The sequence below is a fragment of the Temnothorax americanus genome, unplaced genomic scaffold, assembly GCF_048541705.1.
Source record: "Temnothorax americanus isolate GAGA-0224 unplaced genomic scaffold, ASM4854170v1 Scaffold16, whole genome shotgun sequence".
Classification (NCBI taxonomy): Eukaryota; Metazoa; Arthropoda; class Insecta; order Hymenoptera; family Formicidae; genus Temnothorax; species Temnothorax americanus.
The window spans coordinates 1161628-1178856 of NW_027509297.1; the positions used below are offsets into that span (position 1 = coordinate 1161628).

Below are 17229 nucleotides of genomic sequence, written 5' to 3' on the forward strand. Positions count from 1 at the left end.
TTACTAATGATTTTTTTATATTGAGGTTTGTCGGTATTATTGCTCCCGATTTTTCTATTACTTTTATTAACAATTAATGTGTAGAGGGAATGAAATAATTTAAAATAAATTTTTCGAAAAACTGTGTTATATATATCTCTTACGATTCTTTTATTTAGTACACAAGTGCTCTCAAACTATTTTCAATGTAGTTCATGTTAATTTAATGATTCAATTCGACATTTGGAGCCATTATGAATAACAAAGTAGTAAATCTGTGAGAACAATAGTCTTCTTATTGTTCGAGATTTGTTTCGTCATTATTTGTCGTTAGTTGGTGACGTTCTTATTACAGTTGGTACAAAACCGTACGGAGGAGTACATTCCCTTGTACTACCATTTTCACTTTTGCTGGACAACCCACTTTTTCTTCGTGCCGGTTTAGAGCCACTGCATTTTGCGATAAATTTCAGTTCGTTTATTAACTCCTGCTTAAAGGGCACCTATAAAGTAAATAATATATCATGTACTTGATAAATAAATATAAATACGTTGTGGAAAAAATAAACGATTGTAGAAATATTCTTAAATGTTTCACGAAGCTCTTCTGAATCGCTAATTATTCATAATTCATCGTTATTTATAATTTATTTGAAATATGCTGAGTTCAAAATTATTAAATTAACGAAATTGTTTAAGATTATTATCATGATGTGTTATATATTAATTACATCATCTTTTTTAAGTGATGATACAGTTACATCATTATTTTATATATATCATTATTTAAATTAATTTTGATTATTCCATACTCTGTATTGAAGCTGTACTGGTATTCGGAAAATTCGGTGTGTATTGATGAAAAGCAATACAATTGCATTGTAAGTAAAAATAGTCCGCTTACATTTTCTCGAATAGATGTTTGGGCAACATTCCAACACAATTCGAGTATAGTGTACACGCAGGATAAGGCGATTCCTATGGTCAGCACCAGAAATACTCCACCCACATTATCGAGATCAAGTGCCTCCGCTGTACTGGATCCACTACTTTCCTAAACAGCGATTAGTGATAAGTAGATTAGATATAGATACGATATATAACATATATATTTTATAATAACAAAATCAATATTAAATCACATCACTCACCTGACATTTGCCACCGCCTCTTTTTTGCGTCCACCATTTTTTCTTGATTTCCTGAATGGTACCACCTTCTGATAGTTTTAAAACAGCTGTGTTAATACTGTGTAGATATTTCGAGTCTGTAACACATTTATCTTCTATATAAGAGTAAAGTATGTGACAGAACTATATAGATTTCTCAATTATTGAAAGATTGGAGTACATTTTTTACTAATGAGGATTATTTTACATTACAGCATAATATTTTATAATCATAATATTTAAAAAAGTTAAATAATGAATAAAGTGCATCTTTAATCTTGCATAAATCTGAGGTGGTAATAAACTCAAGTTGATATGATCTTATAGTTAATTTAATAATATATATTAATAATACACCGATTTTTTTGTGTATTGAAACTATGCATAAAATATAAAATATTTGACCATGCTTTATTACTACCTATTATGCAGCTATTATTTTGATAAAGCTTACTTTTTTTTATTGCAATGCCATACCCCTTTTCGTCCAACAATCCACCTATTTGCGTGAGATCGCAATGTCGCTCTATCTCATATCTGTAATATATATGTATATGTGAAATAAATAAAAATAATAAATAGAAAAAAGATATTATGTGTGTGTGTGTGTGTGTGTGTGTGTGTGTGTGTGTGTGTGTGTGTGTGTGTGTGTGTATGTGTCGTACCCTGAGAAGAATACTATCATAACTCAACAAATTTTTATTTTGAGTTAAGCCCATAAAAAGTATGCTTAAAATGTTATTTACGTGTTATAATAGTGTTACAAGTCTATATGTGAAATCCGCTGCACAAGGCAAAAGTGCCGTTATTCTTTTAAACTGGTTATGTTGCGGTTTCTTGAATAAATAGTGTCATAAGTGAATTAATAAGTGAATCACAGTAGACCTCTTCAAAAAACAGTATACGTTTTATTATAACGCAAAATATTATAATTGTGTGTATTTGCGTTAGTTATCTCACAATTAAAAGAAACTGAATTAAATTTGTTTTTTTTCTCTTCTGAAAATGATATATTTTTGAGTTGTGTCACTGTTTTTATCGAAGTGCAATATACATGTTTTAATATATAGTAAGTAATACTCGATTGAAGCAGATTCCATCAAAAATGCGTAGTCTTCTTTTTCAGCCTTCACTATGCCGTCTTTATTATCCAACAAGAGTACATCTTTTTTATTAGCCATCATGGTGCGATACATTTCCTGATATACTGGGTAATTGCTATCCTTGGAATAGACAAAATTCTTTCAAAGAGTTGAATTAAAATGCAACTTACACACTTATATATCATGCTTAAGTATTTTTAAATATATATATATATATATATATATATATATATATAGTATGCATTTATTGTTTAATTTCTTTCTCAGAAATATTTATTTACGTATTATTAGAGTAATGTTGTGTCAGAAAATTATTACTCTAAAATTACTTTGTGTTATTTATTAATGGTTAATTGTAGTTACATCAATTCTATATATAGAACATTTGATATATAGATTATCTATTCATTATCCATTGTACATATATAGAATAGATAATGCTAATAATGCTAGTAATCGTATAAAAAGTTATCAAATGTAATAGGATTTATATTTTTCTATAGGGGAGACAAGGGCTATGTGTCTATATTTTACGCTTTTTTCAAGTTTATTAAAAAACTAATAAAGATATTTGGCTAAAATTTTAATAGTGTAACCTTCAACTTTGCTATAAAAAAAACACAATTAGAATCTTTAATCTTTTAACATTTTAAAGAGGCGAATTTTTTAAGTAAGGCAAGTCAAGCGTAGATAGATAGCCCCATATGCTAGGCTATCTGTTCACATATAAAAAATACATTATTTATATTAATTTTTATACTTATTTATAATATTATTTATTATTAATATATAACATTGAAAAAAAACTGCCTAGTCGTTGGAGTCAAAGCAGTAGTAGGCACTTTGTGCAGATTTTTTGACAGGATTCCTGCGTGGAGCTGTCTTTTCTTTATATATGGTGGCATCAAATTTATTTTAAGTCCGTTGCAAAATCAATGTGATGAGTTTCTTTTGTCCTCTTAATTCTTTAATCTTTTTTTTGTATTTAGGGCCTTTCCTTTATCCTCGGTAGCGTTTGAAATAAAAAATATTCAATAATTTAAGACAAACTCATATATTTAACTTGACGTGCATTTTTAAATTAAAAATTTGGTGCATGACAATTCTTGAATTGCAGGATCAAGTAGCTGCTCGTAGGTCATTTTTTTACAGTAGCGAGTGAGAACCCGAACATTTATTCCAAAATCTAACGCTGTTTTTGCGACAAGATTCTCGCTTGATGTTTCATCTTTTAATCGCTCTAAGTATAGTTTTATTGGATATGTTTACCTTATCCGTCTTAAGGAAAATTTTTTTTTGTAGTTACGCATTATTATCTATTTATAAAAGGACAATTCTCCATTGAAGTGTGGACACATTGCCCCATCAAAAATAGAACAGATAGCCCCGATTTTTCAAAAACCACGTTTTTCTGTCTTTAACATGTTGCGAATTTTAAATTATTTGCGGAATTAAGATTTGACGCTTCTCACACCTGATAACTACATATTAATTGATAATATAATAATAATAATAATAATAATAATAATAATCTTTATTTACGGGTACGTATAATTATTTACCCTATCTTGCTTAGTTTTCGAGATATTTGAGAAAAAATAAAGAAAATTGTGTTTTTTGTTGATAATATTGTTAATAACTTTTTATTGCGCGTTAATTTTACGAAGCAAAATAAATCCCACTTATAGCACCTCAGATCAAAGCGATTCATGGTGGTTGCAACCTGGGAAGTTTAATTGGAAGGCTCGATGTCTAATATGACTGGCCTATATAGCGTCTGCCAGAGGCATCGCAAGAAAACAAACAACATTTAAATCTCTTACGTAGGGCATTTTTCAACTATTTGTTACAATAGTAGAGACGTCTGTCTTTTAAAACTTGAGATAGCACTACTGTGGACACGTAGCCCCCGGTCTCTCTTATACAAAATCTGTTCAAAAAGTTCCTGAACTTTATCTTTATAATTTTTAGAGGTTTACGTATTTAGTCCTATTTCTTTCAAAAAATCAAAAGATTCGACACTGAAGACATTAAAAAAAATTTGCAAACGGACTTACACGTGATCTCCCCCAAAAACGCGTAGAACTGCTTCTAGAAGTGGAAACGGGAGTTGGGAGTGGTGTATCAACCGAGAAGGCACATATTTCAAAGAAAATAGGGGGCTGAATAAGTTTTAAGTAAATCCTAAAAAATTATAAAGATAAAGTTCGGGAACTTTTTGAACAGACCTCTTATATTATTATTAAATAATTAATTATATATCTACTTGTGTTTCGCATGCAGGATTAATTACTGTCGTATTTGTAAGAAACGTTGTATGTGGTATAAATATTATTATTGAAATTTTCTTTCACTGATAAGGTGTATTATACAAATCATAAGCACTGAGAATATTCTGAAAAAGCTATACGTGCAATTACTTTTTATTACATATAAAATGGGTATTTTATATTAATATCAATTTATACTAATTTTATAAAAAATTGAATAAAGTTGAAAGTGTCAGAAACGTGATTTTATTTAATATATTGAATGCCTTTTTATGTAAATTTTAATATATGTTTTTTTGTTAATATAAATTTGTTAAAATGTCTGATTTATAATACATCATATCTATATATACATATAAAGGAAGATGTCCTGACTGACTGACTCACTCACTCACTCATCAACGCCCAGCCTAAACCCCTGAACCGAATTTTTACCAAAAGTATATGAAATAAGGGTAGAATTTTTCGGGGAGTGCCACTATGTGTACAGTTTTTTGTTACCGATTTTCTGGAAACCGGTTTTTTAAATTTTCAATTTTCTTATGCTTACGCATTATGCGTTGTGCAGAAGTGTGTGCTCCCCGCTTTAAGCGGGACATGTTCTCCGGGGCATGCTAGTTTTTCTTTAATTTAAAAATTACAATATCTTATTGTACAAATTTTATAATTATTTAAATTTTTTAACTATTTTTAAGATTGTTACATTATGTTTTAAAAATCCATAAATTAAAGAATATAATTCTGTAGAAGTGTAAATTTTTTAGTGTAAATTGTTTCAAAAATTGGCCATTTTATATGCAATAACTTTACATTATTGTTGCAATTTTTTAGTGTTATAAAAATTTCGACAAATTTCAAAAAATTTACCTACTTTGAAGAAGTTGAGTGTGGCTCCTAAATCTTTTGCGCCGTATTTAATTGTTTTTTTTTTCGCTAATCCTTCAACATTGTCAAAAGGCGACAATGAACTTTCTACAGTTAGGCACGCAGCCAGATTAGCTGTATAACTTGACACCATGATAAGACAAAAGAACCACCAGCAGCTCGCAACCATTCGTGTAGAAATGCTTCTGTAAATAATTAAAATTTTGAGATTTAATTCTGGTTTATTAATTTTTAATTTTATAATAACATTTTTATTTTTATAATGTATAAAATTGTACATTAAAATTATATAAAATTCTTGAAGACTGACAAGTAAATATTGATAATCAATATTATAAGAATTTAAAACATGAAATTGGCTAAAGTAGAGAGTAAATGATCAGAAAGTCATAATATCTAAAGAAAGGAAAATTTTATATTTATGTTCGTATTTTAGAATTATTTAAGTGATGCAATACACATTGTTTTGTATTTTATTTGTAAAAAAGAATTATTTAATTTTTAAATATTTCACACATTTTTGATAACTTATTCAATATATATATATTGTCGTTTATATATAATAAAAAAATATAATAACAATGTTTTAGAATATGGACAAATATTTCACACTCACATGGGTGCAATTTCACTCCCTTGTTGCATAATTGCGCCTATCGCAAACCAAAATGCATTTTTAAAACTAAATTGATTCTCCAGCACTTCGGCTTCTTCAATGCAAGGGTAAGGATTGTTCCATTCTGCAGGGCTCAATCTACCGATTGCAAACAGTAATAACGATACTATTATGTAAGAACCTATCAAGTAGTACCAGACATCATTCGAAAATGGCAATAAAAAAGAGAATAGATTTGGTGCCGCTTGGCTTGGCTTTTTGTATAATATGCTTATTCCTGTAAAATTGTAACTTTTTAATATTTGGATTGTGTGTAGAATAGTTTTATGCTACAACAAAATCAAATTTATTTAGCTTATTTATAAGTAATATTAATGTATTACATTAATTTCATTGACCTAAATTTACCTAAATTCATTATCGGATTTGTAAAGTCGACGTAGTCTTGTCTGGTGGATGTGATTGTAAGATCCGTGATGGCCAGATCCGCTTCCTGGAAGACCGTTATATCTTTAATTTGTGAATCCCGAATTATGTTGGGGCAGCTCTATCTTTTTGTTTTTATTTTATTTTATATTTCTCGACACACATTCAATACTAACGTCAGCTATAATTTTGCCAAGCATTCCGGACCATTTTCCAGTTCTGTTATTGAACGATCCGTAGTCCTTTTCGACTTGCAAGGTAAAGTTAAATTCAAGTATTTTGCTAAGTTCTTCTATTATGTCTACCGCGAAACCTTCGTAACGCTCGTTGCCACTTAACTTGACAATCGACTCTTTTTCCATCCCATAGGGCTCTGTAAGTGATATCAAAACTATAAACGTTTTATTTTGTATGAATCGAACGTCTGATTTTGGAGTACTGATTTCTTGCAGCCAATCGACGTTCTCCCCTGCTGTACTATTCCATTCGCCAATTTTTATCAGACCATTTTTAGTCAAACGTACGATATCCAATTCTATGTTACTACGGAAACCATCCCTATCAAACTTGACAAGGCCTGTAACACCTCTCGTTTCGGTCTGAAAGCGAAACAGCATCATAAGATTTGCTTCTATAACGAAGATTGACGAAAGAATTGACACAACGAATAAATTAATTCAAAGGTAAGAAAAATTTGTTGTAATTGATATCGCAAGAATTAAGTATGACAGCGATTTCGGTGTTTTGTATTCGTTTGTATTCTTGAAATTAAAATTGCAATTGATGCCAATCAAATTTACGTATAACGCGATTGGATTAAAAACACTCGATATGTTAGAAATATCTTTTTCACATCTTACCGATCGCAGAAAATTGCTTAAACTCAGTCCGTGTTCCCATCTGACAGTGCCATTGCATGGCAATGCCCTGATGTCGCCCTTTGTAGCATCTTTCAATTGTTTGAAAGCTAACGCAAACAGCTGTACCGCGTCATACATGAGCGCGGGTTCAACTCGCAGTTGCGAGGGGTCGTCTAGGTCCCATTCCTTCTTATGCCTGTCCAGAATTTTTAACACTGTCGGATCTTCAGGGTCAATCAAGCGCACGCCGGTGAAATTGACGCCAGAGTACTGATATGGCTCTAAATCCAGAGTTTGCAGGTCCTGTCATGCATGCGCATTCATCGACATGTATTATATTTAATTCGTTAATTCTTTCGGAATGTAAACGGTATTATGCGCGTAAAGTTATACTCGTATAGTTTACATATCATAAAAATGAGATATCTAATGCACTTGTAGTGTCAATGAATACATTGAATTAACTGTTAAAAGTTTCTAGAATTCTTTGCATGGATCGTTCTTATAATATAATTTTTAAGTCTCATGCAAAATTTTCATTTATATGTTAATTAAACTTCCACTAAATTTATTATTAACTTTCGTTAAATATTGTTATTGCAACATTCATGTACTTTTTGCAGAACAGAAAATTTTCAAAAGTACAATTTTTATATTTCAAGTAGAATTCTGTTGCGAAATAACTTTAACTGTTATATTATTCTATAATTTTATTTTTAACTTGTGGAAAGGCCTTATGTATCTTACCAGAGAAGTTACAATCACTTTGTACTTGTCGGATAAAATGCCGACTTGTTGGGCCTGGTTCAGAACGTCGTCGAGAATCTCGTACGAACAGTCGATGACAATGTTCTCTATTCTCGATGTTTTGATTTCTTCCATTCCTTGTCTACACAAGATTCGATGCTAAGCTGTACAATTAACTAACTTTCTTCTTCGAAAATTTTCTCCATTAATTAATTCGCCGATCTTTCTAGTCCCACTTAATCATTTTCGACGTTGACATAATTTCCATACTAAAAGCTATCTATAGTTGTCTTGTTGAAGAAATGTCTAAAAGTCACTTATTGATTATTTCAAAAGTGTTATTACATCCTAATGGCCATTAAAAATGCTCACATTTTATAATAATATATTTGACGATTAAGAAAATTAATGTTGAAACAATAAGCGAATGATGAGCATTTTATATGTGTATAAGAATTATTAATACGATTGATATATATACTATATCTACATATATAAATATGTAAAATCAGTTATTCATGACTAATATTCTCAAGCAAGAAGACCAATTTTCTCGCGATCGTGGGATTGAAAAACCTTCAAGATATTTATACCTTATATTGCGAAATTAGATATTTCTCATTGTATACCTATAATTCGGTCCGTAGCCTAAATGGTACATGAACGCAGAGGTGCCATGTGTGTCCCATCGCTCCAGCAGTGGACGTATGCGAATTAGACTGTCGGTGTCTTCGTACAGTATTGCAAAGGATTTCCATTTAAACTCTGTGACGAGTTGATTATAAAGCTGTAAAAGATTTGACGGTGACCATTATATCAATATGGGAACAGGTTTTATTAAATAAAACATAAATTAAGATAAGGAAAAGCTAAATAAAGAAAATTGAAGACATAGACTACTACAAAGATATACTACCGCTCAAAAGTATTTCCCAGCTTAAAGAAGTTTGATCAGAGATGAGTTTATTAATAAAATTATTAATAAAATGAAGAAATCAATAATTTGCTACATGTTATTTAAACAATGGTAAACAATTATTTGACAAGAAAACATTATTTTAAATTTTATCAATGTGGCCGTCACGTTTTACAGCCTTACAGGAGTTTTTGGTGTCCTGTTGATTAATTTTTTAATTAATTTTTGGCTTCTAAATACACCAACGTATACATATATATCACTATATTCTGCGATAATTACAAATAATTCGTTAGCTTTCATTTTTTATCCAATGCAGATAAAAATTATATTTTATTTTTGTAAATATATAATTGATAAACTTTCATCGAGAAAATTAAATTCTATTGAAAAGCAAGACACCAATTGTATAATTCATATTACTTATATTTATATTATTTATATCAGTTATACAGCGTATTTAACGCGATATCAATCTTTTAAATTTCAATTACTTACTCGTGACAACGAGCTTATATGCGGATATAGATTCAGACCTAATCCGCGCGGCTGAGAGAGGTCAAGATCCTGTCGCACAGAGATATGTGGTACTTCTATTGTATTGCATATGCTTTGCACGTGCTCAGCAATCACTTTGTCCTGAGGTCCAAAAATACCCACTATTCCAAATTTCAGCTGTTCGCATACTAAACATGTCGAAAAATTGATTTTATACGATTAGAAGTATACGTTTAATATGATCCCAGGCTACGTCATTTCGATCACACTTCCGGAAAAATAATGCGGTAATTATATCTTTTGGGGAAAATTTGTACTATGCATGTAAGAACAGTTTTTTTTTACAACGATAAATTGTGTTTACATTTTCTTTATATATGTATAATTAATAAAATGTCAATTGTGGAAAATTGTATGCCCGACTAAAACGGAAATGTGATCATCTATAATATTTATTTATTAGATATTTTAGTTTAAGAAAATAAGATTATGTTTAATATTAAGCCTAAAGAAGACACAGTCAGATGTTCAGTATAAAATGTATGATATATTGAATGATATGATTTGGTATCAAACACGTTACTCTAGCATTTCCCTTACAGAAATTCAATACTGTAAGTGATTATTTGGCTAGTAATCAATTACTTATTTTGAGTATTAAAAGTACGGTTTTTAATGTTTTTAATACGCAAAATAAGTAATTAATTAGTAGCCAATTAATCACTTACAATATTAAATTTCTGTAATGGTCGCTAGTAGCTTTACCTTTCAATGATGCTTCGTACGCATCCGTCTCTTTAATCTCTTCTATTATCGGTGTCAATAACACATCCTCGTCCTCAACCCCGTCTTTATTCACCGCTTTCACCGACGCTTCGAACATATCCAGGATTTCTTCATCTTGATCGAACAACCCCACTGTAATACATGGGCGGCTCTTTTTAAAATCGAATCTCACTGACACGACCGAAATAGCTCACGAAAGAGCTTTTCCGTGAAGTAGTGCGCATCAACGATGTGATGTGTGCGCAAATCTGATTCAACACAGTTCTTCCAACATTTCTTTTAACATTTAAAGATATTGGCAACGGTGTAATATTATACTCGCCATGCTGGTGCGAAAATTGAATGATAAGAATGTTTTAATATATTCATAGATTTAATAAACATATATATTATAAAATTGCATTTGGAAACTATAATTTACTGCAAATATTGATATATTTTCTTTTGATATTGTAGGTATTATTATACATATATATAGTGTGATATAGATTTTAAAATCCACAAAAAACAAGGATACGGAAATAATGCCTTTTTATATATTTTATTCACATTTTATTCGTCAATCATATTGATTTATCTTACCTATTGGTACCTTCTTGGGGAAACCAAACACACACGCGTGGAACAGGAATATCGGCAATAATATCAGTAGGGGCTCGGTCACCATCTTATGATCATTCCTGCGTACACACAATGAATAGAATTAAAATGCATCAGCTTACCGATGAGCATCTTGACAGGTGCAGATGTGTATCCAACAAAGTCAGATATAAACGGCACGTACGCGCCAAGCGCCACGTTGTATAGCCAAATGGAAATGTCTTGAACGAGTACTTAACTGGCCCGACGTTATATAAACTAACCAGAAGGCACCGCGCCGCCTGAAAGTCGCTCTCGGCGCGCATAAATATTTAGACCCGTCTAAAATCAATCTTTCAATATTGAGCTTTAGGTATTTGCTTGATGCTTAATACTCTTAATAAATCCCTGTGAACCCTCTGAGGGATCTCCACGTTACTCTTTTTCGAGTTTATTTTTCCGTTGGGAAAATATAAGTTCTTTTTTTTCGGTCTCTCTGTAATATGTTGTTACAGCGATTATTAGACTGTGCGCCATGAAGTAAATCAATAGTAACGTGTTTGTATAAGCAATTTCTTAGCCATGCACGATACTAATTTTGATAATTTAATATCCGATGCATGCACAGGGGGGAATTGCCATTCTTTTTCAGTTGCCTAAAAATTCTTGGGCAGATTTAAATTTTCCTTGATAAAATTTTCTTGATCAAAATTGTCTATTTTATTTGGCAGTGTATACGTTTAGTGCTACATTGTGAAATAGATATTTTTATAAATATACATATATGTATAACGACATTGCCCCAAATTGTCTATGAACACAAATGTTGCGCATTTTATTCTACTCAACTCGTCGAACAAAAGTTAATTACATTAAAATTCCCTTTGCTGTCAAAAAATCGTTTCTGAAATAAACTGTGCATAATATTATCTTAATGAAATGGGGCATGTCTCTCTCTTTTATTTTATATGTATGTTTATAAATTTTTTCACGGTAGAGTTTTCAAGAGATAAAATCATTAAATGTTTTTATTTTATATTAGAGATTTTTTACTTGACCATTTTATACACAGGCATTTTCACTTTCTCAAAGCTGACAAAAAGTCTTTAAATTCCTTAATTATATGATTATAATTCGATATTTCTTTAATTTTTTGTTGAGATAAATTTGAACGCTGGTATTTATAGAGAAGAAAATATAGATGAGGAATCTCACAAAAGTTCTGAGTACAAGTTATATTGTTAAATTCGTAGTGTCAGTTATATATATATATATATATATATATACACTCAACTTGAGTCATTTTTAACTATTCCTATAAGTCGCCACTGCTCCTACTCAGTACGTCGTTAGTTTAACTAAAACAATGTTAATGTAATTAAATCAACGGAGTTAAAATAATATGTTTTGTGTTAAAATAATAAATTTCGACACACATGATTGTTAAAAATAAACAAAATGTTATTCAACTCGGGATATTGGTTTAAATTTCATCCTTTAACATCTAACAATGTACGTATTCGTAAATACGTAACTGCATGATAAATATTTATTATAATCATGTGTTTCTCGAAATGATGAATTTATTTGAACCTACATAAATACTCTTCTCAAATGCTTGTTACATGCCGGAGGCGCGAGCAGCGTCTACCTTGAGCGTGTGAATTTTTAGCGACATCGTACGCATTCGGAGTTCCACGTAGTCTACTGTCATCGTGCCAAGTGCACGCAGTCTGGCGCTTTCTTTTTCATTCATTCAATCAAATCGGGTCTTTCGCATTCATGCCTATATATCATTACTTATCACGGCCGAATTAGATACTTCACAACGTGTCGGTGTTATTCAATCGCATTAAGCGCATAACGAATAATTAACAAACATCGAGGATTTTGCGACGATCAAGGATTTTTGTGACGGTCCAGCACACGAGGTCGACGCGAGGCCAACACTGTAAACTAACGAAAATCTTAAGAGAACGCATAACGACGTCGATATATTTAGACGCCGAGCATCGCCGCCGCCACCGGTGCTTGTCGCGTTCGCCGTGTGACATAGATTTCGACGATATACAATCGAAGATATTTTTTTTTCTTTAGAGAATCGCCGTTGCATATGTAATTCTTCTGTCAGCCTCAAGAATTTATTTGCTCTATCTCTTTCCCGTACTTCATTTTATGTACTTATCGTGATATCTGGAGACACGAAGGGTACATTCTTCCCGAGAATAAATCTAGTCACTTTTATCAAGTGCGTAGTCGCACTTATCGTCGCGTTCGAAGAAACAAACTTGGCCAGACCAATTTCCCAGATCTCCCTTCAAACTCGTTTTACTTTGGTCGTTTAAGACTCAATCACTGGCTGAAAATTCTCGGGGGACGGGGGAGCGGAAAAGATTTTCAAGGGGATAGAAGCGCGGCGTGAGTTACATACAAGTTTTAATTTTATATACCAAATATGAAGCACGTATCGGGATTCAACTGACAGCCGAAACGGGAAAACGGTTATTCCCCGCGAGTGGATCGTTCCCGAGGGCTTGCATGATGGGCTTACCTAAAGACGTGACGTTGCGATTCGTTCCACTCGGCACTTTTGAGGACGCGTGTGCTTTACCGTACGAAACTCGCGCGGCACGCGACTCTAAATCCGAACGGCATGGCATGGCATGGCACTTCTCGCGCGCGGCTCAACCCGGCAGCGCATGCTCTAAACTCCCTTCCTAAAATTTTCACGATCCGTCGTGGCGACGAGGAACGCTTGTCGTCCGCGTCGTCGTCGTCGTCGTCGTCGACGGGCAGAGTGGGAATATAATGTACGATGGTACTTTCAGGGAAACGTGTCAAAGATTGGTCGGCGTCGGTATCACAGAGACCTAAGAAAATTTTATATTTTAAGAAACTTTCCTGTGTTCTTTTTTGATACAACTATATATTTTATAAAATCACGCGTCTCCATCGCGAACGTAAACTGAATCAAAAATTGATAGTATTCATTTGATGCCGCGAAAGAATCGAAAATCGTAAAAAGATATTTAGGTAAAATATTTTTGATGAAATATAAAACCGAATATTGTATCAAATATATAAATATTGTTTGGATTTCTATAATATCTATCTCTTAAGTTTCTATTTCCATATCACTTGGGATTTTACAAAGTTATGAAAGGCAGCTGTGCATGCGCTTAAAATGGACTATGCAACAATCACACACACACACCGTAAAGAAACTGCTCAAAAATATTTATAGCAATGCGCATATCGTCCACATGCATCTACATATTTATCTACATTAGATTTAATTACGTTGATGCTCTGACGTTAAGGGTGGAGTTGAGAGAGCGTTAATGTAAATGTTAAAGAAATTAGTTGCGTGGGTAACGCAAATCAAGATTGCAATCGCAGGTAAGAGTATAACCACGCGGGAAATTAATATGAAATTGAAATTATAATTATCGCTATTACTACCTGGAAATAAGAAAAAAGATAAAACAATCATTATTAATACTTTAATCTTGTACCAATTTTTTAAATTGATTTTAATCTCCATGGTTACAAGTCAGTAGCGTTATTTTATTCTAATCTCTATCCTAATTTCTATTCTAATCTCTGATTTCTATTCTATTAATCTCGACCATTATGCAAAAAATCGGCGTCATATTTTATCAAAAACGAAATACATTTATTATTGAGGATATTTCTTATATTTATAAATGTCAATATACGTTTACATATCAATCGATGAACAATGTATAAGGATACCTTAATATATGAAATAAACACATTGGCATTTTTTAAGTGTAACATTAAGATTTTTATTTTTATATAATTTTACTTCTCAGATTAAGATTCTTTTATATTATTTAATTATTTGTTAGAACAATTTAGAAACAACGGGGAATCGATGAACAATACAGTTAGTTGATTGTATAGCCTAACGATATGATATATTGCCACGATCAAATAACAATAATCGCGGTCAATCGGGGAAATGGGTGTGATGAGGGCAATTATAACAAGGAGCGTTTAAATGAGAATTTACAGACGAATAATTTATTCACATTTAATATGTGTTGATGCTTGTGTATTACATTTTATATAAGAAGTAGAATCGCGATATGCTCTTAACAAACTCGTATGTCGCGACATATAAACGCAAGTATGTAACAAGTATGCAATAGTATCGACGATATTTACAATGAGTATTGTTATATGCGTACGTGTACGTGTGTGTATATATGTATGTATCGCATATCTCTGTGCGTACTTCTCTATGGTTTGCATTCAAAGTTCGATAAACTGTGTACAACGAAATTCGTGTGGAAGGTGCAAGTACAGGAGAAAGAAACAAAATGCATTTTACGCTCCTCCTCGCTTTTACGCTCGATCTTAAAATATTCGCGTACAAGCTATTGGAATGTCACACACTCTTCAACACGGCGTCGAACATTCATACATTCACACCTTGTTGATTTATATGGAACTCTTTCTCAAGAGTTTAAATATGAGATTGGAATCGCGGTGCTTGTTTTTCATTTTTAACGTTAACATTTTTTCTCCTTTCACGATAGAGGGAAGACTCAAATGAATACTGCTTGGTTCACAAGGTCCGCATGATTACGCGATTAAATGGAAACGTTGATCGGACGAGAATAATGACATATATTTCGTGAAAACAATCCTGTTAGGAGAGTAGAGCAGTCTTTTACATTAGATAGAGAATATCGACAACGCATTACTTACGCGAACGCGGCTCGAAATACATCATCTACACATAGTTTGGATAATTAGAATAACTTAAACAATTAACTCTAGTTTACTCAAATAATATTTCAATGACCTTATGGACCCCGTCAGACCAGCTAAGGGTAAGAATAAATTCAGATAGAGTATGTTCAAAAATTTTAACTACTTATCGCGAATCACACACACACGCACACGCACACGCACACGCACACGCACACACACACACACACACACACACACACACACACACACACACACACGCGCGCGCGCGCGCGCGAAACGTTGGTTTGCGATACAAAATAGTGTAAATGACCATTCGCGATGTCAGATCTTGCGGATTAAAGGTGGAATGCGTGAAAATTCCTTTGCGTTATTTATATTTATCACGAGGAGACCTTCGAAATCGCTATTATACGCGCGTGTAATTACGTTCCACCGTATCCGAACAAATTAACCTACACGGATGACAATTTTCGGATCGATTGCAATAGAATATTTTACGTTATAACGACGGTGCATTTTTAACGGTCGATGAAAGATCACTCCATTCCACGCGACTCTCGTTCATTCGCTCGTTTTCTCGCACGCATCTACCTCGCATGACGCTTTAACAGACGCTTTAACGAGGGACTATGTAGATGGTGAACTATCTTAAATTCAACGGTGGCTCGTAAAAAAAGGACAGACGTGATACACGATTAGAATTAAGTCCCTGTTTGTTTTTACACATTGTCTCTAAATCGTATCGCGAATTCCCGTCGCAACGAATTTACAGGACCCTCCTGGTGCTAGAGTGCTTTCAATGGCGTTTTCTTCTTTTCTTTCCTATCTGGAGATGTAGTATCGTGTTCGACTTGAAACTTGACAAAATTCAATCTCGCTACAATTGTCTGACGACATTTCGCTTTTTCGTTGTATTTGTTAAAAGTGTTTTTGCAATTAAAAATAATTTTTGCCATTTTTGTGACAATTTTGTTTTCTGGATTGTCCGTATTACAAATTGATCGATCATGTATATTTTAATTTACATATGAGCGAGGAAGCAATTAATTTCGCAAAGAAATTCATCACTCGGCCTTTCCGCTCGGCCAGGCGTTCCTTTGTTCACGTCAGAGGTGCTTTTCCAACGAAGTGCCTGTACTTGTTGCATGCCGCGTACTTGCCCTCCTCCGAAACGATCGACAGACTTGAATGTTGCCCCTGACGTCGACAAAACGCCTTCCCCGGCGGCTTTTTATTTCCGTTGCCGCAGTCCAAAGCGTATCGCAATTCGCTCGCCATTTCCGAGCACACGGACTTCTGAAAGTTCCACGAAAAGACGATTGCGAAAAGGCTCACATATTGAACCGTGAAACGAGTTATTCAGCTCAAACTCAAAACACTGCAATGCGAAATTTTATCACTTTCCGCTTTGTTTACAAAGATGTAAATTGAAAGTTTCGTTGACGAAAAGTTATTTTAGTCCAAAAGGTTTGAGCGGAAAAACTAATATATCACTTAAGAATCTATAATGAATAATATAACGAAATATATATGACAGAAGAAATAATTGAAAATAAAAGATTCAAATTTTGAAGTAAAATAATTTTGAATTAGCGTTGTAGGAAAGTTTAAATCTGTGCAAATAATAAATTACTATTGGATATAATTGTACA

The 17229-nt window shown here is 32.7% G+C and overlaps 2 protein-coding genes across 2 annotated transcripts in view; one reads left to right on the top strand and one right to left on the bottom strand.

Moving 5' to 3' along the window:
* The window catches only part of Notum (palmitoleoyl-protein carboxylesterase notum), a 600456-nt gene that overhangs the window by 209534 nt on the left and 373693 nt on the right, over window positions 1-17229 (top strand). The gene's annotated exons all lie outside the window — the stretch shown is intronic.
* On the bottom strand, window positions 127-13545 carry LOC143895492 (glutamate receptor ionotropic, kainate 2-like). Its single transcript, XM_077402630.1, has 16 exons — window positions 13386-13545; window positions 10838-10935; window positions 10235-10387; window positions 9470-9657; window positions 8685-8842; window positions 8056-8197; window positions 7309-7611; window positions 6625-7047; window positions 6431-6515; window positions 6023-6299; window positions 5393-5591; window positions 2229-2371; window positions 1603-1685; window positions 1131-1246; window positions 884-1033; window positions 127-482 (listed from the first exon to the last, which is right to left on the bottom strand). The coding sequence occupies exons 2-16, from the start codon at window positions 10920-10922 to the stop codon at window positions 300-302; spliced, it is 2688 nt and encodes an 895-aa protein (XP_077258756.1). The 5' UTR covers window positions 10923-10935; window positions 13386-13545; the 3' UTR covers window positions 127-299.